Source organism: Neolamprologus multifasciatus, chromosome 9, assembly GCF_963576455.1.
Source record: "Neolamprologus multifasciatus chromosome 9, fNeoMul1.2, whole genome shotgun sequence".
NCBI lineage: Eukaryota > Metazoa > Chordata > Actinopteri > Cichliformes > Cichlidae > Neolamprologus > Neolamprologus multifasciatus.
The window spans coordinates 21747627-21775576 of NC_140447.1; the positions used below are offsets into that span (position 1 = coordinate 21747627).

Here is a 27950-nt window from a genome sequence, read left to right on the forward strand (position 1 = left end):
GCAAAGATTAAGCAAATTAACTATGATGGAGTCTCCCGAAATACACTGTTACTGTGCAGTCAGTTGAACAGCAGTCACAATGTAGAGCACGGAATAACATTTCATGGATCCTCTTAAAAACATTTGGGACTTTTGTGATGCCAAAGAAGGTGAGTTCCCACTGAAATCATACAATTGTTCATTTGTTTTTACTTACTGAGCTATTGTTTAACCTATTTACTTACTCAGGTGTACTGTGTTTATACTTGTAGTGTTTGTAACACCATAAAAATCCTAACAGATTATGTACCGATAGCCTATATATACTTTCTCCATTCTGAAAATGCTTTTTTAAAAATCTATTTATAGTCTGCTCCAACTAACTTTACTATCAATAATAAATCAACATTAAATAGCTTAAATGGCACCGTAAATTTTTAAAAAGGAAACTTGAACATTACATGTAACTGTGGCATGTTTACGTATATGCTCAAAGTAAAACTGGTAAGAGGGAATTATTTGTGAAATATTTCTGTCACTTATGCGCCGCTAAGCCAGGTAATCAGAAGCAGACGCCACGCAACTGGCTGGTTTCCCAAAAGTTAGATCATGTTACCTGATGGCAGCAGTTGGGCAAAGTAAACAACATATGCTCAGAAGACGTCATTCAGCTGTTTGCCTCGAACATGGCGTTAAGTTGTTTGTGTCTTTGCAAAAATCCCAGTCAGTCATCTTTAATCCAAATTCATGAAGCAGCTTTATAAAATACACCCTGAATGCAGGATACGTGTATTTAAGATTCAGAGAAGAAAAAGGTCAAGTAGGTGTTCACAAAGTACGAGAAAACCTGTCTAAATGGACAAAAAGCATTTGATTGTCAATGAACAATAGCTCCCAAAATTAGAGGAAGAATAATTATTAATATACTTAAATGTTAATTTAATGTACATCTGATATAAATAACTGGAAATGGTTCATTTGATGAAAAGAAAAAAAGACATATGAAGTTGATTCACAAAGAAGACCGAGTGTTGTTTGTTTGCGCGAAGATGCTTTTGACACATCAGCAGGAAACTACAGTGGGGCCTCACTCCCAGTGTCTCACATTTAGATGTGTGTTCAGGGCGTATTGGAGTCATGGGTACTTAATGGTGTCATTTTTTTAATGTGCAGGGTTAACTTTGTGATTGATTGTATATTAACTCTGACTGCAAACAGTCACACAGGCCTAGAGACCAGTTGGAGACCATCTGGTAACCTCCGGTCAGGATAAAATGTGTATTCACCAAATGGTTGTGAGTTGTAGACAGAGTTCATGGCAGTAAGTGGGAAATCAATTCAGGAAACCCTTTTTTCCCATAGGCTCAGAGAACACTCAGTGTCCCCCCAGTAATCACTGGTTAGGAGGGAAAACCAGTTGGCAAGTGGTTGCTGGGTGTCATGAAACTGGTTGCTAATCTGATTAGCTCAGAGACTAAGAGCGTTTGCAGACAAGTCAGTGTCTTCCATTCAAACTGCCAGCAACTGGGACGATTTTTCACCAACCACTCACTAAATACATATTTTTGTCTAGCACCATAGATTGTCAGGGGGTCACTGTGGGTCTTGAGGTCTGTGTGACTGAGGTCTAACTTAACTTCTGGTCCCAAAACCTAAACAAACAGCAAGCACAAAAAAAAAGAAACCAACAAAACAAGTGAAAATGAATTAAATGCAAAAACAAAGACCAGCATCCTGTTGGCTGGCAGTTATACCCCGCAGCCCCTCCTGCTTTCATATATCAACATTGTTGCTGTATGACCATGGCAAGTGTGTCACAGCACCAGCAAAATGAATACCTTATGTCTATCTCAGAAACAGCAGCAGTGCAGTGTTTGACACCACAGAAACCACTTTAAAGAGTCCAATGGATGGAAAATTCAACATACATGGACTTTATATAGAAACTCTGAGCGGGGAGAGCCAAGGGAAGAATTCCAGTCACTCTGCCAACATCAAAATCTAAGGTGTTTCATATTTTCATATTTCATATGTAGTAAGTTTGGGCTGCTTCTGAGCAATAACTCAACACTAGAGGAGCTTTTTGTACCAAAAGGCAACAATCAAAACCAGTCAAACACAACAGTAAAGGAAAATCCGTTGTTCTTGCTGAACTTCTGTTCCTCTCTTTCTCTCCTCTCACAGCCAATCAGCGATGATGAATGAGGCAGGACTTCGGAACGCCCTCCCTGACCAGTCATCGGGGAGTGGGCAAACGTTTGCCACCTCACGCCACCCAAGCGTCATTGACCCTATCTTATCAAAGCGGGTCTGTTTCTACAAGAGCGGAGATCCTCAGTTCAATGGTTTGCGCCTTGTCATCAACAACCGCACCTTTAAGACCTTTGATGCACTCTTGGACAGTCTCTCCAAGAAGGTGCCCCTGCCGTTTGGGGTGAGGAACATCACCACTCCTCGGGGGATTCATGCAGTCAAATCTTTGGATGAACTTAAAGATGGGAAATCCTACATTTGCTCCGATAGCCGTAAGGTAAAGCCCATCAATCTAGCACTGGCCAGGAAGAAGCTGCCACCCTGGTACCACGCCAGACCGGTTAGCTCTCGCCGTCGGACTATTCAGCAGGGTCGGTTTTTCCCAGGCCAGAGCATCCACAAACAGGAGCCAGTGCTTATTCGCACACCCAAGAACCTACTGGTTTTCCGCAATGGGGACCCCTCTGTAAAACACACTGTGGTGCTTCACAAGAAGACTTCTCCAAGTTACGAGGCTATCCTGGAATATATCTCAGAGCTCATGCAGTTCCATGTGGTGAAATTACACACTCCTGATGGCAGACGTGTGAGTGTTCTTCTGTGTCAGTGCAACACATAGAAAAAGGATTTAAGAATCAATGAATATTCACAAAACATTTCCTCTAATTGGAAACAAATTAGTATCATTGTTGAATAGATTGCACTTCCCATAAGAGACTGATTTAACCTTGGCATAAAATACTTGTTGCATGAGGAGAGAAAATGTTAAGCTTCTTTGACCACTCACCCTAATACCCAGAAAGGCCTTCTGGGATACTGCACTGTAAGGCTTTAGGTCAAGGATCTAATACAATCAGAACCTGTGGGTGATTCACAAATAATAATTAGAAAATAATACTTTTTTCTAGTTATGCATGCAATTTGCCAGTTTTTAACATGTTATTAATATCAAGATTATTTGAAAGGACTAACTTCTTTATCCCTTGTCTGCTGCAGGTTGATGGTGTTCCAGGCTTGATATTGTGCTCTGGAACTGTGGTAGCTGTGGGCAGGGAGCCATTCAGGCCTGCAAACTACAGTGCACAGAAATCTCCATCTCCAACATGGCGGCGTACCAAGCAAATGAGTCTCAAGAGGCAAAAGGCTTTGAATCGTAAGTTTATATTCAAATAAACATTTTTTATTTTATTTTTTTAAGGTTTTTAAGACTAAATTATCGTATTTACATGAGGAGAATACATTGCAGGCACAATTCGAAGAGTAGCGTCAGTTCAGCAGAGCTCTTTTCATATGACACAATCAGTGCGCCTGGAGTAATCTACCTGGCCTCATGGGATAAAGCTTGGAGAAGTGCTGAGGCAACGATATGTACATAATACTGTAGATGACCTACATACACAATCACTGGTTTGGCTGGCTAGTCTGCTTGATGAGCAGCACTCATATCATCTTTCTAACTTTCCTTTTGCTCTTTCTCTTCTCCCTTCATGCTTCTCGGGTGTCCTCTCCTCTTCAATCCTTGGATATTTTGACTCTTTTTTTTTTCACCTGACTCCTTGAAAAGGTAAAGGGAAGTCAAGGAATTTTTCCTCGTCATCTGAGAGGTACATCGTTCATCAGATCCACAGCACCATCGCAGAGAGTTCCTGTGATATACGTAGCAACCCCACAAACTCTGTTGAGTTGGAGTCAAATCGCATCCTGGAGTCTGTAGCAGAGACAGATGGCAATGAAGCTGAAGGGCAGGACTACATGCTGCCCAGCGACGACAATATTGAGAAGTCCTTCCAGGTGAATCAGGACGGCAGCATGACGGTGGAGATGAAGGTGAGGTTGACAATTAAGGAAGAGGAAGCCATCCACTGGACCACCACCCTGACACGCTCAAGCGTGACCAGCCAGCATAATGCGAGCTCTTTACTGGAGACTGAGGCAGAGCTGGACATCTGCTCGCCTAAATCAAACTCACTGGATTTACAGAGTCTTGCTGCCACTGTCGACACCAAGTGGCACAAGGACAAAACTCAAGACAACAATGACGATGATCCACCATCGCTTGGTAATGGAGCTTTAAGTGAGAGCAGTAAGGAAGAGGAGATTGTCAAAAACCACTCAGATGCATTGTCCCCTGGGAGAGCTCCGACACCAGGATACAAGCAAATTTGCAAAAAGCATGCCTCTGTGGAGAGTATCATATCAGTTACAGAAGATGGGATTCAGCAAGGAACTATTGGCTCTTATTCCTACAGTGAGCAGACAGGAAATGGAACAATGACAGAGCAGTATTGCATGGCCAAGCAGAGCAGCACTAGACCGGTGCCCAAACCAAGAAGACTCAGCTCTGTTGATGTCAACAGTAAAAATGTTTCTGGATTTAAATCTGCAGAAATGAGTGAGATCGTGCAGAGTGAATCCAGCGGAGAGGAGGTGACTGAGACAGTCATACACATATATGAACAGCAAACATGCCAGGACAATTTCCTTGCAAATGTTTGTGCACACACTACTACGACTGTTGGAAGTCCACCTACTTCAGAAACAGGGCAGATGTCATCGAATAATAAATTTGAATCAGAACTCTGCAGACCGTCAACGGCATCCGAGTCCATTAGTATCTGGAAGAGTGAAAGTATGTCAGTAAAGTTGCAGCACAATGGTGTCGTGAGAGGAAAAAATAGACAGCAGCAGTTCCAAAAACCCAGAAAAATCCAAACAAAGACCCATCAAAAAGACCCCGGCATGGATAAGAGGGCATCCTCAAAGCCCAAGGTGGTTCGGAGGCTCGCAACACCACGAAAAAGACAAAACCAGAATACTGCAGAGGCAACGGAAGCACATAAAAAAGTAAAAGCTTTCTCCAGTGCCGGATACATTAGGAGGATTTATGGAAACAAAATTAAGTCATCGAAAAACCTTAAAAAGAGACCAGCACAAAACAGGGACAGAGGTGTTACAGCAAAGAGCTCAGAAGTGTCAGATGAGACAACAAGAAGCACGGACAAAGATTCAAATGTGCAATCAGTATTAAAAAAATCCATAGAGAGAATTTCTTTTGATACAAGCCAGATGAATGTTTCTCCCAATGAGGTCAGCCAGATACGGGGAATACTGACACGGCAGACATCGATGCATGTGGAGAAAAGGAGCGAAAACGAGCCCGATGATATTAATGGAAGCGTGTTGCCTGCTTTTAGCACCTCCAGCGCTGTTACAAATGAATATGTAGAAAGCTGGCTGCAGAAAGCCCACCTCAACCACCCGTCTCACCTGCATGAGGAACGTCAAAAACTGGAAGCAGAAAATGGCAAGTATAAAGAGCCTAAAAATAAGCATGACCTGATCGATGTGGCAGAAGATGTAAAGTGTTCGGAAATACAAATGTGTCAAACTTCAGAACCTCCACCAGAGAGTTCACTGGCAACATCTGTCAAACTTAGAGTCCAGTCTTTTGAAAACAAATCGAGTCCACCCGTCGAGAAAGCTACATCCAGGCAGCAACTTCATCATTCTCCAAGCACAAAAAGCACAGAAAACCAGAAGAACGAATCCCAAAAAGAAGAAATAAACCATCCTGTGCCACCAAGTGATAAGATCTCAACAGAAACACTGTTAGACAGTGAAGTGGAAAATAAATCAAGCTCAGTCCAGATCTCGTTCCAAAAAGCAACGCCACTTAATACGCTTTCAATGGAGCTACCACTGCCACCTCCTCTTGCTGAAAGCACAGAGCTATCAAACACTGAATACTGCATGAAAGATGCGTTATTAGTGAACAGCAGCCCATTATACAGGCTCTTATCAGTGAGTAGTGAAGGGACAGATAATAATCCATTACCCATCAGTCCTACGTCTGACAAGGCCGTATCATTTACAGATGACACAACAGCATCGCTCTCAAGAACACCCTCTATTAAAAGGGCAACTTTGGTCAGTAATCTGTCTCTTGAAAGGAAAATGTCAGTGAGAAAGGCTTCTGTTGATAAATATGCTTTAAGCAGTGAGGCCACTCCAGAGAAAACCACATCATTTACTGAGAACAACACTGTGGGAGGTGATGGCATCTGTTCAACACCATCACAGCGACCAATCGAAGCCCAACTAGAAGCGGCACACTGGTCAGGTCTGACGAGCTGCCTGTCGTGTGGTACTTCTGTGTCCCCATCTAGTTTAACATCTGATGAGAGGCTGTCATCGCCCAGTATCTCATCAAATGATGCATCAGTGCCAAGTAATACCCCATTTAAAGTGAGAGAAATGAGTAAAGAAACTCGAAAAGAGACGTCAACACCTAAGATCCTGGTGAAAAAAGCAAAAGCAAAAACCAGCCCATCTCCAGAGAGGAAGTTCGAAAACCGCCCTGTGGATAAAACTCTGTCTCCAAACATCAGACCACAAAAACATGCAGCTTCAGATGGTAGCCCCTCCACTGAGAGAAAGCAGACTAATAAACCAAAAGTGCAAAAGAGACTCTCTCCATATTCCCAGTCTCTGGACATGGCGTTACCGCCTGTCAAACACAAGTCAGGTAGAAAGTTGCTCTCCAAAGACCTCTCCTCTGACAACCCATCAGAGCAAACAACTATGAGACAAACATCAATCCTAAGAAAAAATCACCAGACACCACAGTCACTAAATTCAAAAGCTGAACCGGATAAAATGCTGACCTCTGTCACTTTCATGCCACTGGAAGCTGACCAGTGTATTGAAAAGAACGAGACAGAAGGTGAAGCAGCAGATCAAGAGAACCCTATGACAAACGTGCAAATAATAAAGCCATTCAACACTGCAAACCAGCCAAGCATGAAACCAGTCCTTGAAAAGATTTGCTACTCAATCAAGTCAATAAGACAGATGACTCAAAACAAACGTCCATCCTGTCTGGAAAAGTCCAACAGCTTGCCAGACTTCTCCTCCCACGTAGCGTCTACGTTTGGCTCCTCATCTAAAGCGCTTCTCGCTTTCTTGGCGGTCATGACCCTCCAGGAAGGGCTTACAAACCTGAATAGGAATGAGCTGAACGCAAACAGCGTCAGCTGTGCGGAGGCTTTAAAAATGATCGATTCGCTCAGAGAAATTGCCGAAATCGAGGATTCCCACAGATTACAGACGAGTTTGTCAAATTTGCAAAAAACGACCTCAAAGCAGCTCCTGCAGAGCTGGAAGGGCTTTCAGGAACTCAGTGACAAATGCAAAAGCCGCAGCTCAACGCCAAATGGTTCAGAGGCAGAACTCCTAACTGGAGAGAACCCTGAACAAGAGCGTGTCGCTGAAGAAAACATTATTGACGAGATCATGGATAACCTCGATGTACCAGAGAAGCTGAAGGAGGAACTGGCTTCTCTTTCATTAAGTCCAAAAAGTGAGTCTGACATTACAGAGTTGTCACCGAAAGATAGCAGTAAAGAAATTGCTGATCATTTCTTCAAAGGGAAAGCCGCCACTGTTTTGGATTCCACACCAGATGATAAAGTGGATGTGGATGTAAGGTCCATCATTAAGCAAACGCAACAATCTGGAGCAGACAAACCTCACCTGATGGCAGAGGAAGCAAAGGACAAACCGACAATCCCAGCCACTAAAGACAATGATCCACCAGCTAACCCTACTGTTACTGAAGAAAAGTGGCTTCACAGTAAAGCATTGATTCTACAAGAGAACAAGGAGGACTTGCAGTCATGTTGGGACACATCACGGGAGAATATCATCAAAGGAGAAGTCGGGAGTAAGAAAAATTTCAAGAAGGACTCAGGTGCAGATGATGAAGGGCAGAAAAAGAACACAAGTGCCAGTAAAGAATTAGCAGAAAGAGGGAGTTGTAAGCAAAGTGTGATCAATTCAGATGCAGGTGAGCTGAAGAGCTCAGGGGACGAGTCGGAAACTTCATGTGAGGAGACCAAACACGAGAGTATTGAGGGTGAAGACCTGTCCAAACCTGAAAGTCCCTCTGAGGAGGAAGATAGCAAGCTACCAAGCCCCAGCTATTACGTGGAACTAAATGTAAGAGAGGAGAAAAGCATAACCAGCCTAGACAGGGAAAATCGGACGAAGGTCACGTGTACCGAGATGAGCAAAGGTGACTCGTCTGCCCCTGTGTGTCAGCCCATCTCTGAGAAGGAACATCCGAGCCAAACATACAGCATGGGACTGACTAATGAAAGCACCGGAAACTCAGACATGGACGAGCCATCTTCAGAGGAAGAGCAGCCAGAGGTTGATAGCAAGAAGCTGCAGGTTATTGTTGAAGAAAGCATGTCTGGCACTGAGGAAGAGCAGGAGGACATGGAGGCGAAACAGCTTTGTGACCGTCCAGATGATCGCGAGCAAAAGAAAAGAGCTTCATCGTCTTTAACAGCTTTGATTGAAGAGCCAAATGAAGACAAGGTTAGCTCAGAAGATGAGGACCCTTACATTGAGGAGACATATATTTATGACAGGACAAACAGTGATAGCACGCATAGCAATTTAATAGAAAATCAGATTTTGGAAAAAGAGAGTTTAACACATTGTAGGTTTAATGCAGACGATGATAGCGGGAACGATCACAACAGCTTTGAAGAGCACGCAGATGAAGAGGAAAAAATCACCAGCTCAATTGAAGAGTTAAGTTACTATGAAAAAGAGTCCAGCTCAGAGGAGGAAAAAGCTCATGTGGACAGATATAAAGGAGAAACTGTAACCGACCAAGCAGCTCCTGCACTGGCAACACAGTCTGAAGGCACTACCTCTGAAAAGTCTGTGGAGAAGGTCCAGTCTGAAGAAATGATTTCCCAGTCAGTTGCAGAGAGAGTAATTCTTCTAGAAAAGCGAGTTGCTGATGCAGAGAAAAGAAAAAGCACAACAAAAAGTTCTGCAGTCAGATTTTACTCGCAAAAAGAGGCCCCTCAGGACTCAGACGACGAGGATTTACCCTGTGAATCACCCACATCTCAGGTGACTCTCTGCACCCGATCAGCTCCCCAGTCATCGTTATCCTTCAGCTACGACTCCAGTGGCGTTATAACCACCGAGCCCGAAGGCAGCAGGGTCAGATCCATCAGGGAGATGTTCTTAGCCAGGAGCGCCACCAACATCCAGCAAACTCGTTTCCCAATTCCTCACACATCAGAGCTGGCTGAGCTAAGAGCCGAGACCTCCGTCAGTGGTGGATATCAATCTCAGACTTCAAGCGAACTGTCGAGTGGGGAAGATGATTCGGCGCGGAAATCCATCACTAAAGGCTTCGTGAGGAGGACAATCGAAAGGCTTTATGGCAAGAAGGATGCTAATACTGATGAGGAAGCAAGTGAAAGGCCCCCATCTGAGCCAAAGCAGGAGAAAAGTGGACAGTCGGGCATCCTCGCTTCCTTCCACACAGCCCGATCCAAAGCAGTGTCTGAGCTCTCATACTTCTACTCCACAAATGCCCTCGACACCTTAAGTGAAGCGACGAGATGCATCGCTTTTAATGCACAGGTCGGGCCCGGCGACAGCATTCCCATTGATAGCGGACGCTGGCTGCTTAGAGACAACACCCTCATCCGAAAGTCTGTTTCAGATCCAATTGGAATCAACAAATCTTTTACAAACACTCCTGAAGGCAAAGGAGCGTTTGAGGACACAGAGGAGAAAAGTCCCTATTCTCTGTTCGCCACAAAACCTGAACCAGAAGAAGACAAGACGAAACTGCTTTCCAGGAAGTGCACCTACTTTTCTTTGCCCCACGGCAGCGAGTCGGACATATGTCAGGACGAGCTGAGCATGGTGAGCAAAAGCAGCGCAAATGGTGACAGCATCACAGAGGAAAAGGACAGCTCAGAAGACACCAAGACGTGGGCCGAGAGGAACGGCATGCTGCCCGGCCTGACTGAATTTAAGATGATGGACAACAAAGTTCACCCAATGATGGAGCCTCAACCTGAAGGCGAAGTTGTAGTGGTGGTGCAGCCTGGAAAAGGTCAGGGTGTCGTTAATAGAAGGCTCCCGGAGCAGGACGTATTAGATGTACTGTACAATTTTTGTGGACAGCATTGTCCTTTACTGTAAAAGGGGCAGCTTTTTTTCACATAATCACCGAATATGGACAAAATAAGTGTTCATTATTAGGCCACAGTGAGAAATATTTTCTTTGGTGCCTACTTTTTTGCTGTTGCCATAGCTTTGGCATGATACACTATCATATGTCAAGTCTTTTGAGCCAATGCCAAGTGTGTAACAATGCGTCACAGATGCGCAGGCTAGCGGATTAACCCTTTTCAACCATCGCATTTGCCCGTGTGTAACAAGACCTTGTGCTTCTACTTGTCTTTTTATATTGCTTGTTCAAAAGTTTGACACATCAAGTGTATATTTGCCATTTTACACTCCAGAGCAGCTCTTCTCACCCTATAGGTTGCCTGTCAAAACAAGCACTCAGAGCATTACTGTAATCTCGTTTTAAAACTAAACAGTTTAAGTCCCAAGCAGATGTCAGGAAACCCCGCAGAGTGAACAGGTCAGTTTGTGGCCTGGAACTCAAATTCTGTACTATACATATTGTATCAGTTGACTAAAGTGTAAATAGGACCTTTCCTGGTTTTCGCTTAGTATCCATAGCTTAATGCATATTTGCAATAACCTGGTTTCTATCATTAGGACAAACTGTGTTATGGTTTACGATGTGGCAGCTGTGACGTTTCTGTCTTTTAAAATTGACATTTAAGAATTAAAAGTATGTGTTTCCAAATGTTCGTCTTCTATTTTTCACTTCTTTTACGCTAAACTCAGTCCAGATTATTTTTATAGATTAATCCTGGGTGATTAATGTCTTGGAGATTAGCCTTTTTTGGTGAGTAAAAGTCTAAAGGCTGAGGTGGGCGTTGTGTTAAAGACACCTCAAGAAGCTCAGCTCGCTTGTTTTCTCTTGCTGATTAGCATCAGCAGATCTCTGAAGAGGAGCGGAGACCTCTGTTTTCTCACTCTGTTTGAGGAAGCATTTGTGTTGTTCTAAGGCTGTTTTGTTTCTCAGAAGTTGCCATCGAGCTGGCCCGTGTTGTGACAGGAGCGTCTAGGAATGCGCTAAGAGGGGAGTGTTTACATGTGCAACTACAAAGAGAAAACACGGCAGCCAGACATTTCCCACAATTTGAGACAATTTAAGACGATCTTTTCTGCTGAAGTCGATTTTTACATCAAAGCAAAGAAGGGTAAAAATCCTTCGACTATCACCGAAAACAGATGCACCAGGACGATGACCACTAGATGGCATCACTCATAAAAAAAACAGGGTCACGGGCAATTAAAGCAGACCTAGTATGCTGATTTACAGCTACGTATATTTATTTTCAATCTCAGTATAGTAGCTTTGCATGATTCACTATTGAAAATAATCCTTGTTTATCTTATACTAAGCTCAGATCACGGTCTGTACCTCCCTCAACTTTATGTTTGAACCGCAAGTGGGTGGGGCTTCTGTGCCTGAGATGACCACATTAGGGACATCCACTCTCGCTGACATCGCTGAGAGTCGAGTCAGAAAAAAACGGTCTAAAACTGAGTGATTACGACATTAAGCCTAAACTGTTGGTTCAAAGCGAGTATTTGCACATACAATCAACTTGAACGTGCTGTTCAACTGTTTGTTAAGCTAAATGTCTGTTAGAGGTCAGAAGAGAATGGCCAGACTGCTTTGAGCTGACAGGAAGGAAACAATAACTCAAACACTTATTACAAGCAAGGTATGCAGAAGAGCATCTCAGAAGGACTGCAGCGGCAGAAGACCACACTCTGGAAACTGACTATACAAACAGTCTAACCAAAATCAGAAAAACGGTTTCTGGTCTTAGGAGTTTTCATTAGGATCAGAATTTGACATAAAAATAAACTCATGGATCCATCCCACCTTCCAGCAACATTTCAGGCTGCTGATGATGTGAGGATGTGGGACTTTTAATAGCAACTGGGCATCACCGAATCACCACAGAATTGCTGCTGACCATGTCCATTTGACCAGTGTTCCCATCTTTTCATGGCTGCTTCCATGTCACAAAATTCAAATGATCACAAATAATTCTTGAACATGACTCTTAATTAAGAGCTTGCTGAATTAAAATCGACCAAAACCTCTGAGGAATGTCGCTGATTCTAAGCCACAAAGAATTAAGGCAAAAGACTGGTAAGATGTACCCAATAAAATGGCCAGCGAGTGTATACTGACCTCGTTATTTGAAACTCTTTTAATATCAGAAGCCACGACTATAACAGCATTTACATGACAGAAAATGGGGAAAAATCCATACAAGGTCAAAAGCAGCTAATCAGAAACACCAAAAATGTTTTACATTTTACTTTTATTTAAATAAATATTTACATAACAGCTTCGTATAAATCAAATGTCTTTTTCTTACACAACCACATCGTTCTAAAATCAACCGCTTTAACAAGGAGGAAGAAGAAAATAAGAGGTGGATTACGATGATACTGTTAATCTGAAGAGAGACGGGTTAATCTAAACCCCTCATGTTGATCACTGAGCAAATATCCCTGTTTTCAATCATAAAGGCTGAACCTGGTTGATATTTACCTTCACTCAAACACCATTTAACACGTGACACTTAAGAACTTGCCCATCTTTCATTATAAATCTTGTTATACTATGCATAAATCTACATGATAATTTGATATACATTTTAATTCATTGTTACTAAGGAATAGGAAGATGATAATCTACACTATTGGAATAAAAAAACAAAGCCAGATGCTACTTAAAAGGAACATGTGGCTAAAAAAGTAAAGAAAATAAATCAACAACTTAAGTCACACATGATTCATTCAGGCACAAACAAAGCAAAAGACAGCCTTGGTGAAATTTAAAGACACCACTCATACTGTTTAGGCTATAACGCCCCGCTAAACGGTGTACAGTATATGGCTCGGCTTGAGGGAAAAAAAGTCAGGTAATGTGATCTCAGAAGATCAGAGCACACAAATAATGCCCAAGCTACAGTTCTAACCCACATCGCTCTAATCAAGGTGTTGAAATTGTTTCTGAAATACTACAATAAAAACATGACAGTGAAATCAAAGTGTAGGAAACACAGCTTAACCCCTCAAAAGAAATTGTGCAGTTGTGCCCTTCAGGGATTATCGACGTCGCTTAAACACATCTGGAGACAACGGCAGCTTAACACACTCCACTACAGGAAACGGGTGTAAAAATGACAAAAACCGACTGAGGAACAAACTTGCAAATAACCATTTGTTTAATGCAGCAGGTTGATGGTTACGCTTCACGAGGATTCAAAAGATAAAACGATTAAATGCTCTTTGTTTTCTATTGCTGTCAGATCATGCATGTAAACTCTATTCTCCTAATAAAACCAATTGTTTACTTAAAAATGTATAAAGAAAATACTCTTTTTCTTCAAAATACTATGCGGGGAAGGATTAAAGGGTGAAATATCATGTTTCAACAACACCTCGTTGTTTTCATCCTGAGATTTGAACCAATGTGTAACCCCTCCGAGGAGGTTTTTCTTTTTAAAACACACGTGAAGATTCAGTGTTTGGTGAGGATGTCCCACTGGTCGGTGAGCGTCTCAGATGAAGCCATCGTTACGGTATCTGAAGACCGTCATACTGCTTGGGTTTTGGGTTGGTGCGAGCGTGTCCCGCTCACGAAGTTATAAACCAAAAACTTGGAAGTGCCGAAATAATGCGTGGCGAAGAGTTTCCCGTCGGGAGTGGGGTCGGAGAAGGCGATCTCATCTTTGCTCAGGTATGAACCGTATATGAAATTATTCCTGTGCAAAAAAACAAACAAATAGTTGCATTAATATGACTTTGATTGTGTGTGTGTGTGTGTGAGATGATGACGATGAAATGGCTGGCGGTTTGCAGCCGTACTGACCGGAGGCACTCGAGCATGCGCGAGGCGATGCCCTGACGTCTCATCATGCTGACCACCCAGATGCGGCTGATGCCGCAGATGGCGGGCTCTGGCGTTGTGGAGCAGCACCAAGCTCTCTGACGTTCAAACATCAACTTCTCTCCCTCCGAACCCTCTGGCATGGGCTCTTCAATCACCCTGTACCCCTGTGAGCATGCACAATCCTCAGTAAACGTCACAGAATAAACGGACACTTACTGATGCGGTCGAACATCTGTTTATTGTATTATATCCATTTGGTCCGTCTAAATGCTCAGATACCTTAAAACTGTTACATGAGGAAGAAAGAAAGATTAGAAACACAAAAAGCAATATTTTAGTTCATATTTTAAGCTATTTTAAACATCTGTATCAGCCAAGAATTTCATTTATCCCAATTTTTACACGATGATCATTCACAAATGTGCTCATCATCATCATCTCTTACCTCTTGTATGTGCTCAGCTATGAGACACCCAGCCACTTTCTTGTCATTAGAGATAAAGAGGAAGGTTTTGGTCTTTGAGGGACACTTGGTCTCCACCTGCTGGAAGCCGAGGTCATTGTCCACCATCTCCCGGATCTCCTCAACCTGAGGAACAGATTATTGTACATCCAAGAATCAGTATGCTAATGCAGGGATGATAAATATTGGAGAATATCTAAGGATACAGTCCAAGTGAGACTTCAGCATTTTTTTTTTCAAAGGCAGTGCAGACTTGGAGTTTTGGTGTCACATTTACAAACGCAAGCTGAAAAACTGAGATACACTGTTTCAGAGAAATATAACGAGCTAATCCAGATCCAGGCATTCTTGTGATGTGCTTTTCAGCCTTGGCAGAGGTTATGCAGTCTGTCTGCTCACATTTCAGCTGTTTACAGCTCTTTAAATTATTAAGTGCATAAGGGTGAATTCTGTGCTCAGACTCAGACAAACGCAGCAAAGTTGGCTGCTTACTTCACACAGAGACCCCCAAACATGAATGAGCATTTTACTTGCTGAAGACAAAAACTGAGCGATGAAAGACCCTACAACAGTAAATAGCTTCAGTAAAAGCTTTGAGTTTCAGACCTTAGGCCCGAGCCACACAGTCCTAGAGACTGGTAAGGGATTCCCAGGTAACTGCTCGTTGCTAGGGGAAAAAATTACCCAATCAGTTGGCAAGTTGTTGCAGGCTATTGCTGAATGAAATGCAAACACTCACCAAAAACTCACTAAAAAGAAAAGAGAACATCCACCTTCAAAGCAAAGCCTTCACCCTTTAAAATATATTGGTTGCACCTCGACCCAACTAGAAAGAATGGCCCAGGACAGAAATCTCTGGAGATCTACCTGTGGCACCCCATACCCTGGGAGGGGTGGCGGGCAATAGTAGTAGTAGTAAATTACGACTTTTACTTTGAAGGGGAACATTCTCTGTTTCTGGTTTGCGTCCCACTTTCTCAAGTTTAACTTCAGCTTAGTGCTCAGTTATCAATTTGCAGGCAAGTCAACATCTTCCTGTGTGATACTGCAAATGTTGGTATTGAACCAATACTAAGTAAATACAGAGCCAATACTAGCGATACCAATACTGATACTATTAACTTAAAAAAGCAGCTTATGTAAGGAACAGCAATGTGTCGTGATTTATGAGTTGAATCATCACTAATTTATAAATTCTGAACATATTTTAATGGCCACTAAATTTCTGTGATTTTTACTTACTAAAGTACAAGCCACTTAGTAACACACACCTTTCAGTTTTTCATGCATTTTGAAACAGTTTGGTGTTTTTTTTAGAGATGTAGAATTTAAATGCCTTCTGTTCTTTAAATGTGCTATAGGCTATAAATAAAATTTTAGTGCATGCTTGAGGTTTGTGTTTTTTCCATTTCCCCCAAAAATAATTTAACGCAATGCAGTGTGACACATACTGAACTTAGAGAGTGGAAACAAAATATCGATCATATCGTGCTAGTATCGATCCGATACCAATACCAGTGTTGGGATCGACATTATCAACATTTGGATTGATCTGCCCACCTCTAGTGATCACGGGAGTACCCTCTTTGCAACACAAAGCAACCACTTGGCAACATGTCAGGGAATACACATTTTTCCCTAGTGGAGAAAAGTACCTATTGTTACCTTTTGCTAGGCCTGTGTGACTGCTACCTCAGACAGTCACTCCCTGCAAAGGATTCTCAAAAGAGTATTTTATTTAAATGTATTTATACATTAAATGTATTTATACATTTATACACTTGAGGAGGTTGTTGCAACCTGTAGAATTACAGCAGTCTGTAATTCAACTGCATGCTGGCTATTTCATGTTAACTCGGTGGCAGTAAAAGACAGAGCCAAAAAATATAAAAACTGGGGACTTCTTGTTTTGGGGACCTAACTATCAATCCAGACATAAGCCCTGAACAGTCCACGCTAGCAAACGCTGGTGTAAACATACCTTCTTCAGAGCATATTTGGGATCATCTGGCAGGACGAGAATGATCTTGCCATCTGGAAACTCGGACAAAATCCTCTCCTTTTTCCATCCCTGACAAAAACAGGAAAGCAAAAAGAATAGAAAGTATTTAATTATGTCGTCTAAATGTCCTAAGTAGGTATTAATCCACTTTCTATATGCAGTCACTCCCAATCTTGGACAATTTTGGCAAATAGGCGCAAAACATTCCAGGTAATAAATCTTCTTATAAGCCGACAGAATCATTTGACGTAAACCAAATAAAATTACATTTTCAATTTAACTTTATTTACTGTCTCTTCTGCCACCAGAAAAGTCAGTGAAAATAAATCACACTTGAGCTGAATAAACAAAGAGCTGTGCTGACCTACTTTTCTAGAGGTGGGAAGTTAGAAAAATGTCCAACGGGCAATCCTAAGGAGGAATCTCATCAAATACCTGCAGTCTTGCTCACTGTAGTGCAGCATAGAGTGGAAGACGAGGGTCAAGACTCCCTTTATCAGGAAGCCTCAGTTGTCCCTGCGCTGCATTGTTTATTTTTGGTAAGCCATATCTATAAATTTGTGGGCATTTATTGCCCTGATCCAGGGAGTCAGTTTAACAGGCATAGGCGTGTGACTTTCCCTCACCACATATTTGACGGCGCTGATGAACTGGTTGTGAAACAGCAAATGCTGAGATTCATCCTCGGGGTTGGCAGCAGAGTAGAGCATCCCACACACACTGCAGGCCACTGCTCCAAAATGCTTCTGTCCTGCATCCTGTGAGAACAAAGCAAAGCAATAAGCTCACTCTCAAGAATTCAATTTCACTTAGTTTTCCAGAGTGACAGAACACAAAAAGAACCCAACTTATGATCCATGTTTTCCATTGCAACAGCGCAGGATTTAAAATGAGGTCAGAAGAAACTATCTCGTTCACTCACAATAACTGTTTGGGTGCCATCTTTGTCAGCCTCCTTTAGCTTCTTGACTTCTTTTTGCAGGCAAGCTTCGGAGAGAGGAGCCCCGCCATCCTGTGGCTTCACGGCTTTGCTGTGATACAAAAACACATCGATTTACTGAAGGTTTCAACCGCTAAGAGGCAAAACCCCCCAAAATAAAACATGTCAAACAACTTTAGAAAAGCTTCTTACTCTTGACAAGGCTTTCCTGATGTCTGCTCTGCTGCCTTCAAGCTTTCTGCTTTACTCTCTGGAGAAAGATCAACGTATAAAAGAAAGGATTTTACACAGCAACTTAATTATACACACATTTAAGAAGGTTGTTGACAAAATAAAATTAAAAATAACTTAAAATATAAATTCCTAATTTACTTAAACAACATATTGAGAGTAAAATAAATAAATAAATAACATTTAGCGCTGATCTTGGAAAAGTTAATGCTTTGAAACATTAGTTAAAGATCCAAGACTGGACTTGTATGACAACATGTGCTGCACTCGCGGTTAACTGATGAAAGAAGCTGAAATCTGAGGTGGACAGATAATTTTATTAGCCTCTCCCTTTAAAGAAACGTGACCTTGTGGGTAACCTGTTCAGGTCCAGTGTTCGGCAATGTGAGACATAAAACTACCAGCACAAAGCTGCAGACGCAACTAAGTGCATGCTGACAGGGGTGCTTACCTTAATGTAATCAGTATTTAGAGGCCTGAATTTCAACCTAACAGCTATCCAAACACTGCATATTGTGTTTGCTGTCCTATAAGCAGGCAGATAAGAACCACGTTTATGCAACAGTGTCGGCCTGCCAGGAAGAATAAACTGGTTAAAGATGAGAGATGTGAATTTCACTTTTTTTAAACATTTCTATGCATTTATTTTGATTAAGGTGAAGTAAGAAACAACCTAAAAGAGCAGGATTTAAAATGTGTTTTGCTTGCCTCGTTATTTTGATAAATTATTCTAGTCTATGGCCTAATTCAAATCTGAATGATAAAAATTAACTTTTTTTCCTCATAAAAAATTGTGGATCGTACACTGGTAGTGCAGCCCTCTACCATAACTGAAAATACAGACTCCCTGGATGCTTGATCCAGATTAATCTGAATCTGGATCAAGCATCCGAGCTGATGGAGGTAAATCTGAGTCAGGATTGCAATTAATATACACAGATACCTGTAAGCTTGTCAGACACTTTGGCGCTCTCTTCAGGTGGAGCTGATGAAAGTGGATGAGCTGCATTCTGTGTATGAAAGAAAATAAGGTAAGTAACATGTACAGCACCTGTGACACTGATCATAGAATAATTTATTTCTGACTTACCTTGCACTTGTCATTTTCTTTACATGCGGGATCTGTGGGTCTCTGAGGCACTGAAATTGCACCAGCCTTAGAGGCAGCAGGCTTCATCCCAGATGTGGCTGCAACAGCAGGCAGAGCTGCAGGTGAAGCAGATGGTTTCAGCTGTGTTAGATTTGCATCGGCACCTGCAGTCTTCAGCTGAGGTGAAACAGAAGCTGCAGGCTTGGACTGAGCCGGAGCTGAAACAACTTTAGACTGAGTTGCAGTCGGGACTGGAGACTTTAATGGATTATTCGCTGAAGAAGCAAGTTTGGATGAAGCTGCAGTTGCAGCTGTGGCCTTAGACTGTGTTGCTGGTGCAACAGCTGGTTTTAACTGTGCGGGCTTTAACTGAGCTGGAGCTGCAACAGAGGGCTTTGACTGACCTGAGATCTGCCCAGCAGGCTTGGTCTGAGCTTTGAGTTTTGCCTGGTTGGCAAGTTGCGCTGTGAGCGTGGGCTTTGATAGTAGAGTGGGTTTAGGCTGAGCCGAAGGATTTGACTGGAGGCTGGGTGGTTTCGGCTTTGCTGGTAATGGGTCATCATCCAGCTCAAAATCGTCAGGAGAATACTTCGGCCTGGGTCTGTACGGCTTGTACTCAACTTCCATTTTCAGTTTCTGAGCATTAAGTCCGTTGGGCATGGGAGGTGGTATTGCTGGGAGGGTTCTCTTGGTTCCTGATCTTGTGACTTTTGGCGCGGGCTCTGGAGTAGCTGCTGCTTTAGTAGTCTGAGCCTTGCTTTGCCGTGTAGTTCTACGGTTTTCAGTACTAGGAGGCTCCGTTTTAGAGGCTTCAGGTTTGGCAGTTTCAGTTTTAGGGGGTTCAGTTTTAGGAGTTTCAGTTTTCGTTGGTTGTTTTTTGGAGGTTTCAGCTTTAGTGGGTTCAGTTTTAGATGGTTCGGTTTTAGCCGGCTCAGCCTTAGGCTCATCCTTGGGAGCTTCTGCCTTCGGTGTAGCAGGTTTGCTAGATGCAGAAGGACTCAGTTGGGAGGTTGCTGGACTGGCTGCAGGTTGAGGTGGTGGTGTGGTAACAGGGCTCACTGGAAAAAGAGAGGCAGCAGAAAAAGGTGCCTGCCAATCCATGTCTGAGAACATCTGATTTGCTTGGTCAGACTTTAGTTTCTTCACACGTGCCCATGACATTTTCTCTCTCTGCAGCTCGACCTGTCTGAGTCTTTGATATCGAGTCAGCTTCTTTTTCTCGTGGACTTTCAGCGGCACTGAAATCTGCGTGATGAAGAAACGTCTCTTCGGAGGCTCGGCGGAAGGCTGAGTTTCGGCTGAATCAGCCGTTGAGGGCTGGGCTGGGGGTGCCTCAGAAGCAGGGGTCACCAAAGGAGGGGCGCATCCCTCTGGTCCAGCAGGAGTTGCGACATTAACCGTGTTGGCATCTTGCGTGTTAACAGGCGGGCGTTCCTTCTTGCTGGCTTCACTCTTGGCTGCTGCTGCTGCCGCTTGTTTTTCTTCTTCTATCCTCTTCAGCAGCATGCTGTCTGTGGCAATGTCCTCTGCGATCTCCTGACACAGGGCTAAGAGATTCAGCTGCTGCCTGTTTGCACTTCTCTTAGCTGCCGCAGCCTTCTGCTCAGCCAGAGCTGCGAGGCGAGCTTTGGTTCTCGCTTGCGTGTTCATTTCTTGTTTCTTGGGTTTTTCTGGCTCTTGAGCTTTCTTTTCCTCTTCGGTCTTTTCAGCTGTGCTGTTTTGCCTCATGTCAGGCCCACTAGTGTTACATATGTACTTCTCATTCACCTTTTCCTCAGGCGGGCCTGCCTCGGCTGTTTCTTGTGGCTTTTCTACTACTGCAATGTCACTGTCTTCATCATTCTCTTCCTCCACCACTATAATCTCATGTCCGATCTCGATGTCCTCTAGAATCTGCACTTCTTGTATGTCCAGGTTATCTTCAGCATCGTCTATCATCACTACATTAATGTCTTCAATCACGCTTTGGGGTTCAGAGTCATGGGAGGTATTCATGTCCACCATGTGAGATGACTGGTGGCCAGAAGGCTGAATAACCTGAACGTCTTCCTCCACAGGTGAAATGTTTGTCTCCTGCTCTGCTACCTCAGCTGAACTAGCCGCCGCTTCAGTAAACACAGTTTGCTCGGAACCATTTAAAGTCCTCTCACTCTCCGCCTTCTCCTCCATCGACTCACTTTCTGGATTCACCTGCTCTTTAAGAGAGGCCGCCAGACCTGATTCGGTTGCAGCTTGAGTGACGATATCAAAGTGAATTTCACTCTGTGGGACTGGCTCTAAAATCACATATTCCTCAGATGCACCACCTGGTACCTTAAATTCAGTGGAGGATGTAGTCGTTGTTGGTGGAGTTGTTGTTGTTACCGTGACGCCCGCAGCCTCCTGAACGCCAGCATTGTGCTGCACCTGCTCAGAAAACTCAGTGGCTCTGATGCACTCTGAAATGCCATTTCCTTCACTTTTCACTGTCATTTCACTCTTCACTTCTGCAGCATCTCCTGACCCTCCTTCTGCCACGCTCATGTCACTGCCAGAGCTGATCGGTGCAACTTCTTTCACATCCACGGTAGCGTTACTCTGCTCCAACTGTGCTGGCTGCGCTTGTACTTCCATTTCAACCCCTGCCTGGCTGTCTGGGACACAAATTTCCTCCTTAGCAGCTTCATTTACCAGCTGCATGCCACCAATTTCTCTGTTGTCTTCATTACTGGAAAAGTTTGTTTCCATTTGTTGAGCCTCTGTGCATTGTATATCTAATATAGAAACGGCATCGTGCTTCTCTGCTGCCGCTGCAGACACATCACGATCATCATTACTCTCTGGGCTACTAATGGGCTCGTACACTATCTGGTTTTCATGGGGCCCGACCGCTGACTGATTAACCATCTCAATCTGCTCCTCAGAAGGCTGAATTACGACATCGTTGTTGTCAGTTTGCCCACAAACAAAAAGCATTACTTCGCTGCTGTCCGCTCCTTCTCCTTCGATGTTAACAACAGATCCGTCAGCCTTGACCTTATTAAACATTTGGCTCCCGGTTTCCTCTTCTAACACTGAAGCTTCCCTTTCTGTTGATTCACTTGTTATATCCACGTCAGCAGGAGGCCCTCTCTGTTTCTGAATTTCTAATAAGCCTGTAGTGTCTTCATTTATTTCCTCAGTAACATTACTTTGCTGTTTTGCTAGATAAGGACTCCCTTCTACAGTAGTTTCTAAAATGTTAACACATTCAGAAGCAGGCTCTTCCTCATTTCTAGTCTCACAGCGTGCAGACATAAGATCTTCCTGAACGTCACCGACCTCCTGATTTCCATCGTTGTGTACTTCAACGTCAGATCTTTCTTCTCCTGATTCTGTTGTCTGCACTTCCATTTCTCCTTGATTCTCAACAGCGCTTAAACTTTCCTCGTTAACCTCGACATCCTTTTCCTCGCACTCTGTCCCGGTCAAATCTTTTTCCACTTCAGTGTCTGTAGTGAGTTCGCTGACCTCTTGACCTCTCTGATTTTGTTTATTTGTCAGATAAGTAATCTTCTCTGGTGCTTCTACTGTCTGTATTTCCATTTCTCCTGGACTCTCAGTAACACTGGCACATTCAGCATCGACCTTGTCATCCTTTTCTTCAGTATTAATGAAATCTTTTCCTGCCTCAGTGTCTGTGTTGAGCTCCGTGGTCTCCCGATCTTTCTGACTTTGTGTTTCTGGCACATTCTTGAGATCAGAAACCTCCTCCGGTGTTTCTGTTGTCTGCACTTCCACTTTTCTTTGACTCTCAGCAGCAATGACACAGTCGGCCTTAACCTTATCATCCTCCTCTTCACTCAGAGCATTAATAAAGTCTTTCTCTACTGTAGTGTTTATAGTCAGTTCACTGACCTCCTGACCTTTCTGGCTTTGGTTATTTGTTGGCTCAGATGTCTCCTTTGGTGCTTCTGTTGTCTCCATTCCCACCTGACTCTCAGCAGCAGTGACACAATGTGCTTTGTTGGGGTAATTTGTGGGATTCCTTAATCCTTTGTGGACTTCTTTAGATATGTCTCCCGTAGGCTCAGTGGCTTCCTGTATCTCCTGGCTGTATGCTGAAATAGAAATATCTGCTATTAATGTATCCTGCTTTTTGTTTTCATTCTCTGCACCAGTAACAGGCTCTGTATGTACGTCTGTGCTCCGTTCACAGACATCTTTGCTCGTCTGATTTTGTATTTCCGCTGCAGGTGTGCTAGAAATCTCCTCTGATGTAGCTGCAGACTCCATGTCGACTTCATTTAGGCTGTTCTCACTTTGTATTTCCACTGAAATCTCTTGTGTCGATTTAGCCTGCTCTTCCATTTCAATATTTCTCTCTGGGACAGCGACGGGCTGTGTATATGAATCTTCTGTGTGTTCACTGACATCCTGACTCTTCTGCTTATGCGTTTCCGCTGCCGGTGGGCTACAAAGCGCTTCTGATGTTGTTGTGGTCTCCATTTCCACTTCAGATAGACTTTTGCCGCTTTGTACTTCCACTGAAATCTGTGCCTCTGATATTGATGGAGTTTGTTTTTCCATTTCATTTTCATTCTCCGAGACACTGATGGGCTGCATGAGTATGTCTGTGTTATGTTCAATGACATCCTGGCCCTTTATTTCCAATGCAGGTGTGTTAGCAACCTCCTCTGGTGTTTTCTGCTCCGCATCCACTTCATTTTGACTTTGCACCAGCTGGATTTCCACTGAGGTGGATTCTTTAGGGGAGTCTGGTATTGATGTCACTGACTTTGTATGTACATCTGTGCTATATTCTGTGATAACCTTGCTTATCTGACTTTGGATTTCCACTGCAGGTATCTTAGAAACCTCCTCTGAAGGTGCTGTAGACTCCATACTCACTTCACTCTGAATTTTCTCACTTTGTGCTTCCACTGAAGGGACCACTTCGGAAATCTCTGGTGTGGTTTTAGCCTTTTCTTCTTTTTTGTTTTCATTTTCTGCAACAGTCACAGAGTCGATCTGCATGCCTGCACCATCTTCACAGACATCCTGACTCGTCTGGGTTTCTGTTTCCACTGCAGATGTGTCAGAAACCTCCTCTGATGTTGTTGCAGTTTCCATCTCAACTTCATTTTGACTTTTCTCACTCTGTAATTCCATCGTAGAGGCATGTCCGGTAAATTCTATTGGCGATTTAGGCTGATCTTCTGTTTTGTTTTCGTTCTTAGTGACAGTCACAGACTCTGTATAAACTGTGTCTGTAATATGTGCACCAACATCCTGATTCTCTTGGTTTTGTATTTGCGCTGCAGGTATGTTAGAAACCTCCTCTGATGTTGCTGCAGACTCCATCTCCGCTACTTCTGGACTTTTCTCACAGTGCATTTCCACTGAATGAGCTGCTTCAGAAATCTCTGGAGTTAGTTTCACACATTTATCTTCATTCTGCACAGTTTGCAAATTTTCAATCATTGGGTCTTCTTTAATCTCTTTAGGGATGTCGTCTGTGTTGCATTCATTGATTTCATGATTTTTGTGACTTTGTATTCCTGCTCCAGGTGCAATGTCAGAACTCGTCCCCAATGTGGTCTGTAGCTCCACTTCTGTTTGACTTCTCTGGATTTCCACTGAAGCGGATGGATATGAAACCTCCATTGTTAATTTTGTCTGCATTTCCACAGATTGCACATTTTCAACAATTTGATCCATGTGTGATTCAGCTGTGGTAGATTCACTGTCCACCTGGCTCATCTGATGCGTTTGCTCAATGTTACAGATCTCCACTGATGTGGTTTCAGCCTCTACATCGTCTGGTGTTTCCATTCGTTTTTCCACAGCAGAAACATATTCAGCTTCTTCGCTGCTCTCACAGTTTGCAGTCCTCAGATCTTCCTGAACTTTGTCACTCGTGGCTTCGCCGTCTGGCCTCTCCTGGTTTTGTACTTCCACTTTAGCCACTGGATTACTAACCTCCAAAGCTGATAAGCTCTGTGTTTGTATTTTCTCTTGGCTCTCAGACCCATCAGCACATTCAGAGGTTTTAATGTTGTCAGATTTATCATCCATATCATGAACCTCTGTGGATTCGGCTGTAGTAGCGTTGCAGATGTCCTGGGTCTCAAGAATTTGCACTTCTGTATTAGAAACTTCTGAAATCACTATGTTCTGTGTTTCTATTTTATTTTCAGTCTCAGCTCCACTACTATGTCCAAAGCTCACAGAGTGTTTGTCTTCCATAATACTACAGTTTTCTCCCACATGATCCTCGTGAAAGTTTGTAGATATGTCTGCGATAGGTTCAGGAACATCCTGTTTTTCCTGTCTTTGTGTTTCCACTACAGAAATTTCCTCTGATGCTGCTGCAGTCTGTATATCCATGTTGATCTGGCTGCTTGCTGCCGTGACACAAATCATGCTCATGTCTCCTTCTGTGCTCTCAGAATCTTCTTTAACTCCATCATCAGGCTTTTCTGCAGTGTTGTCAAAAACTCTGTGGTTCTCCTGATTTTGCAGATCTACGCTAGGTGCTATCTGACCGTCTGGAACTGTAAAACATTCGGAAATCACTTCTCTTTGAACAGCCTCGCAATCAGGGGTCAATATTTCAGTGCAGCTGTCAGTTGTCACAGAGTCATGGCTCAGTTGTCTCTCAATCAAACCTCCAGGACAAGAGACGACCCGAGTCAACTGGAAGTCAGCTCCTTTTCCATCGCTTTCTTGAAGCTCTTCCTCAGACCTTATGACCATTGTTTCCACATCAACACACGTGTCGGTAACTGCAATTGGCACTTCATCCTGCGTGTCTACAAGATTTGATTCCCCTTCAGAAGTAGCTAGAGCTCTGACAATAATGTCTGCTTGAGTCTCATTCTCTGGAATTCCACTTTCAACAAGCTGCTGTTCTGATGCAGAGTTGAATTCGTTACTAAGGGCTGCAGATACGATGGCAGATTCAGTTGTTCCCTTAGCTGTACACTGAATACTCAATTTATTCTCTCCAGAAACAAACTGTGTGGTTTCATTTGTTTTAGTTTCAGTTCTCAGACTTTCTGACATGCAAGACTGTTTTTCATCTTTACACTTTGGATCCACTTCTCCAGCAGCCGAACTTAGTGTTTCCATTGATGATGGTAGTGTTTTATCATCTAAACCCTTTTGAACAAACTCTTTCTCATCCTTCTTTTCAGCCTCGGATATGAGATGGTCTGAAATGTCTCGTGATGATGCTGGTGTTTCATTATCTACACCCTTTTGGCTTTCTACATTTTGTAATTCTTTATGTTTACTTTCATTAGCTGAAGACTCAAATTTGGTGTCTGTTACAGAGACCGTAGTTTCCTTTGACACCTCCTGTGGTGCAATAGCTGATATTTGTGGTCTCTCTTGCTCAGTAAAAGATTCTGCAGATTCTTTTTTAATGTTCTCATTTGCCTCATCCGTAGTTTCAAGACATGGTGAATCTGTGAATATACCATAATTGTGGTCCATCTGTATGAGGTCCTTAGGTGGAGAAGATAAACCTTGACTCGTATCCTCTGAGACAGAAGGCGACTCTTCCGTCTTTCGTTTGGCTTTGACTCGATTTGAGTATTTTCTGATGCAGCGGGCCTTGTCTTCATCATCCCTTTCTCTGAAGAAGTCAGCCTTACTACCATCACTACTCATCTCGTCAGAGTCTGTGGAGGCAGTTCGCTTCAGGGAGGTTTTGGAGTTCGCTCTTGGTGAGGGAGCTTCTCCACAGGAGGCACTTGTGGCTTTCTGGAGCTTGGCTTTTTTGACAGGTGGGTCAGGGGAAGTTTTGCTGGAATCCTTCGGAGGCGAGCTCTGTTTGGGGGACTTGGCTAGTTTATGTCCCCCTTCCGGTGAAGCACAGAGTTTTTTCTTAGTCCGTGGGGCTGCTGTCTTTTCTTTCATATTTCCTGTGTTGTTATGTGACTGATTATTGGCGGCTGGTACAGTTTTGGATGGCGCAGCCTCTCCGTCCTCATCCAACTTCCTTATCTTGGACTGTGAGTCTGGAGGGGCCGATCCTCTCTTTGAGGCCGGCATTCTGCAAAATATTTCACAAAAACATGATAAAGCTGAGGCGAGGACTTACAAGGAAAATAATCCTGTAGTTACAAAGTAATTCACTTTTTTTCCAGCATCATGGAGTTTCTCAGTAAAATGGGAACACCTCCTTTCTTGGAAATGATAAGCAATGATAAGGTAATTATAAGCAAATCCATCAACTATTACCTATTTCTTCCACAAGCAACAAAGCTGGCTAACGTTTGACATAAACAGTGATAAATCGCAAACTAGGAGGCTAACGAGTCACACAATGTACGATCTACTTTCACGCACTAATTCCCCATCTACGCGCCTTATTTCACTAGCTGTCTGGCAGCCAGCAGGTTTTACTGTCACTCGAGTTCATCAGACACTCAGAAATGGTCAGTTAGCTAGCTGAGCGTGGCTAGCGTGCTAGCTGGAAGTCCACAGTGATGGAAGCTAACAGCTAACAGCTAGCAGCAGCAGCAGCCAACTCGCAACAAATGAGCGAACCGAGCCTCGCTGCTCCAAATCAGCCTAAAGAACGGCGGGACACACCGAGCACAGCTCCCACACTGTAGTCCTCACAATACTAAAGTCAGCGAACAGGTAAAGCACGGAATTTGTCCATGAAACTCACTTTGATGTTTTCTTTTTCAACAACAGCTGTTTTTTTCTTTTTTTTCCGTGAATAAAAATTAACTGTACTTCCGGAGGGAAACGGCGGATATGACGTAGAGCGCTCATTGCGCCCGCAAAATCGAGATTTGTAGTTTTTGAAGGGGAAAATTTAATCACCCAATTCAGTCACAGCTTTTAAACGGTTTCTACTGATACAGATAATTACAGTCTACTTATTATTATTATTATTATTATTATTATTATTATTTACCGAACGTACACACAACATAAATAATGACTCAAACGCACACATCTACATCTACATATATATATTTATACTGTTTACACTGTATTTGAAACTCTATTTTTGTGTTTTGCGAATATTCTTTTCGTTGGACTGAACGGGAGAGCATAATGGGAGAGCAGATTCTGATGCTTGTTCAGAAATTCATATAATGAATGATGATTTAAAAAAAATCTCTA

At 43.1% G+C, this 27950-nt stretch overlaps 2 protein-coding genes across 4 annotated transcripts; one reads left to right on the forward strand and one right to left on the reverse strand.

Moving 5' to 3' along the window:
- LOC146511548 (uncharacterized) lies at positions 1-10933 on the forward strand. Its single transcript, XM_085173068.1, has 4 exons — positions 1-149; positions 2164-2818; positions 3229-3385; positions 3797-10933. Exons 2-4 carry the CDS (start codon positions 2174-2176, stop codon positions 10252-10254), a joined length of 7260 nt encoding a protein of 2419 aa, XP_085029194.1. The 5' UTR covers positions 1-149; positions 2164-2173; the 3' UTR covers positions 10255-10933.
- LOC146511549 (uncharacterized) lies at positions 8922-27596 on the reverse strand. Of its 3 annotated transcripts, none has more exons than XM_085173065.1 (10): positions 27487-27596; positions 18843-26862; positions 18696-18762; positions 17714-17771; positions 17504-17612; positions 17208-17339; positions 16561-16650; positions 14562-14705; positions 14096-14280; positions 8922-13988 (listed from the first exon to the last, which is right to left on the reverse strand). In XM_085173065.1, exons 1-10 carry the CDS (start codon positions 27591-27593, stop codon positions 13820-13822), a joined length of 9081 nt encoding a protein of 3026 aa, XP_085029191.1. In that variant the 5' UTR covers positions 27594-27596; the 3' UTR covers positions 8922-13819. The 3 variants fall into 3 exon arrangements, with proteins under 3 accessions (XP_085029191.1, XP_085029192.1, XP_085029193.1); XM_085173066.1 differs by lacking the exon at positions 27487-27596 and adding an exon at positions 27405-27484; XM_085173067.1 differs by lacking the exon at positions 27487-27596 and adding an exon at positions 27051-27370.
- Positions 27597-27950: the final 354 nt, after the last annotated feature.

Coding starts and splice junctions, on each gene's coding strand:
- LOC146511549 (XM_085173065.1), bottom strand. CDS start 27,593: ATGAGCGCTCTACGTCATATCCGCCGTTTCCCTCCGGAAGTACAGTTA. Junction 18,763..18,842: donor AAGAAAATGACAAGTGCAAG/GTAAGTCAGAAA, acceptor TTTCATACACAG/AATGCAGCTCATCCACTTTC. Junction 17,340..17,503: donor ATGGCACCCAAACAGTTATT/GTGAGTGAACGA, acceptor TTGTTCTCACAG/GATGCAGGACAGAAGCATTT.
- LOC146511548 (XM_085173068.1), top strand. CDS start 2,174: ATGATGAATGAGGCAGGACTTCGGAACGCCCTCCCTGACCAGTCATCG. Junction 2,819..3,228: donor ACACTCCTGATGGCAGACGT/GTGAGTGTTCTT, acceptor TGTCTGCTGCAG/GTTGATGGTGTTCCAGGCTT. Junction 3,386..3,796: donor GAGGCAAAAGGCTTTGAATC/GTAAGTTTATAT, acceptor CTCCTTGAAAAG/GTAAAGGGAAGTCAAGGAAT.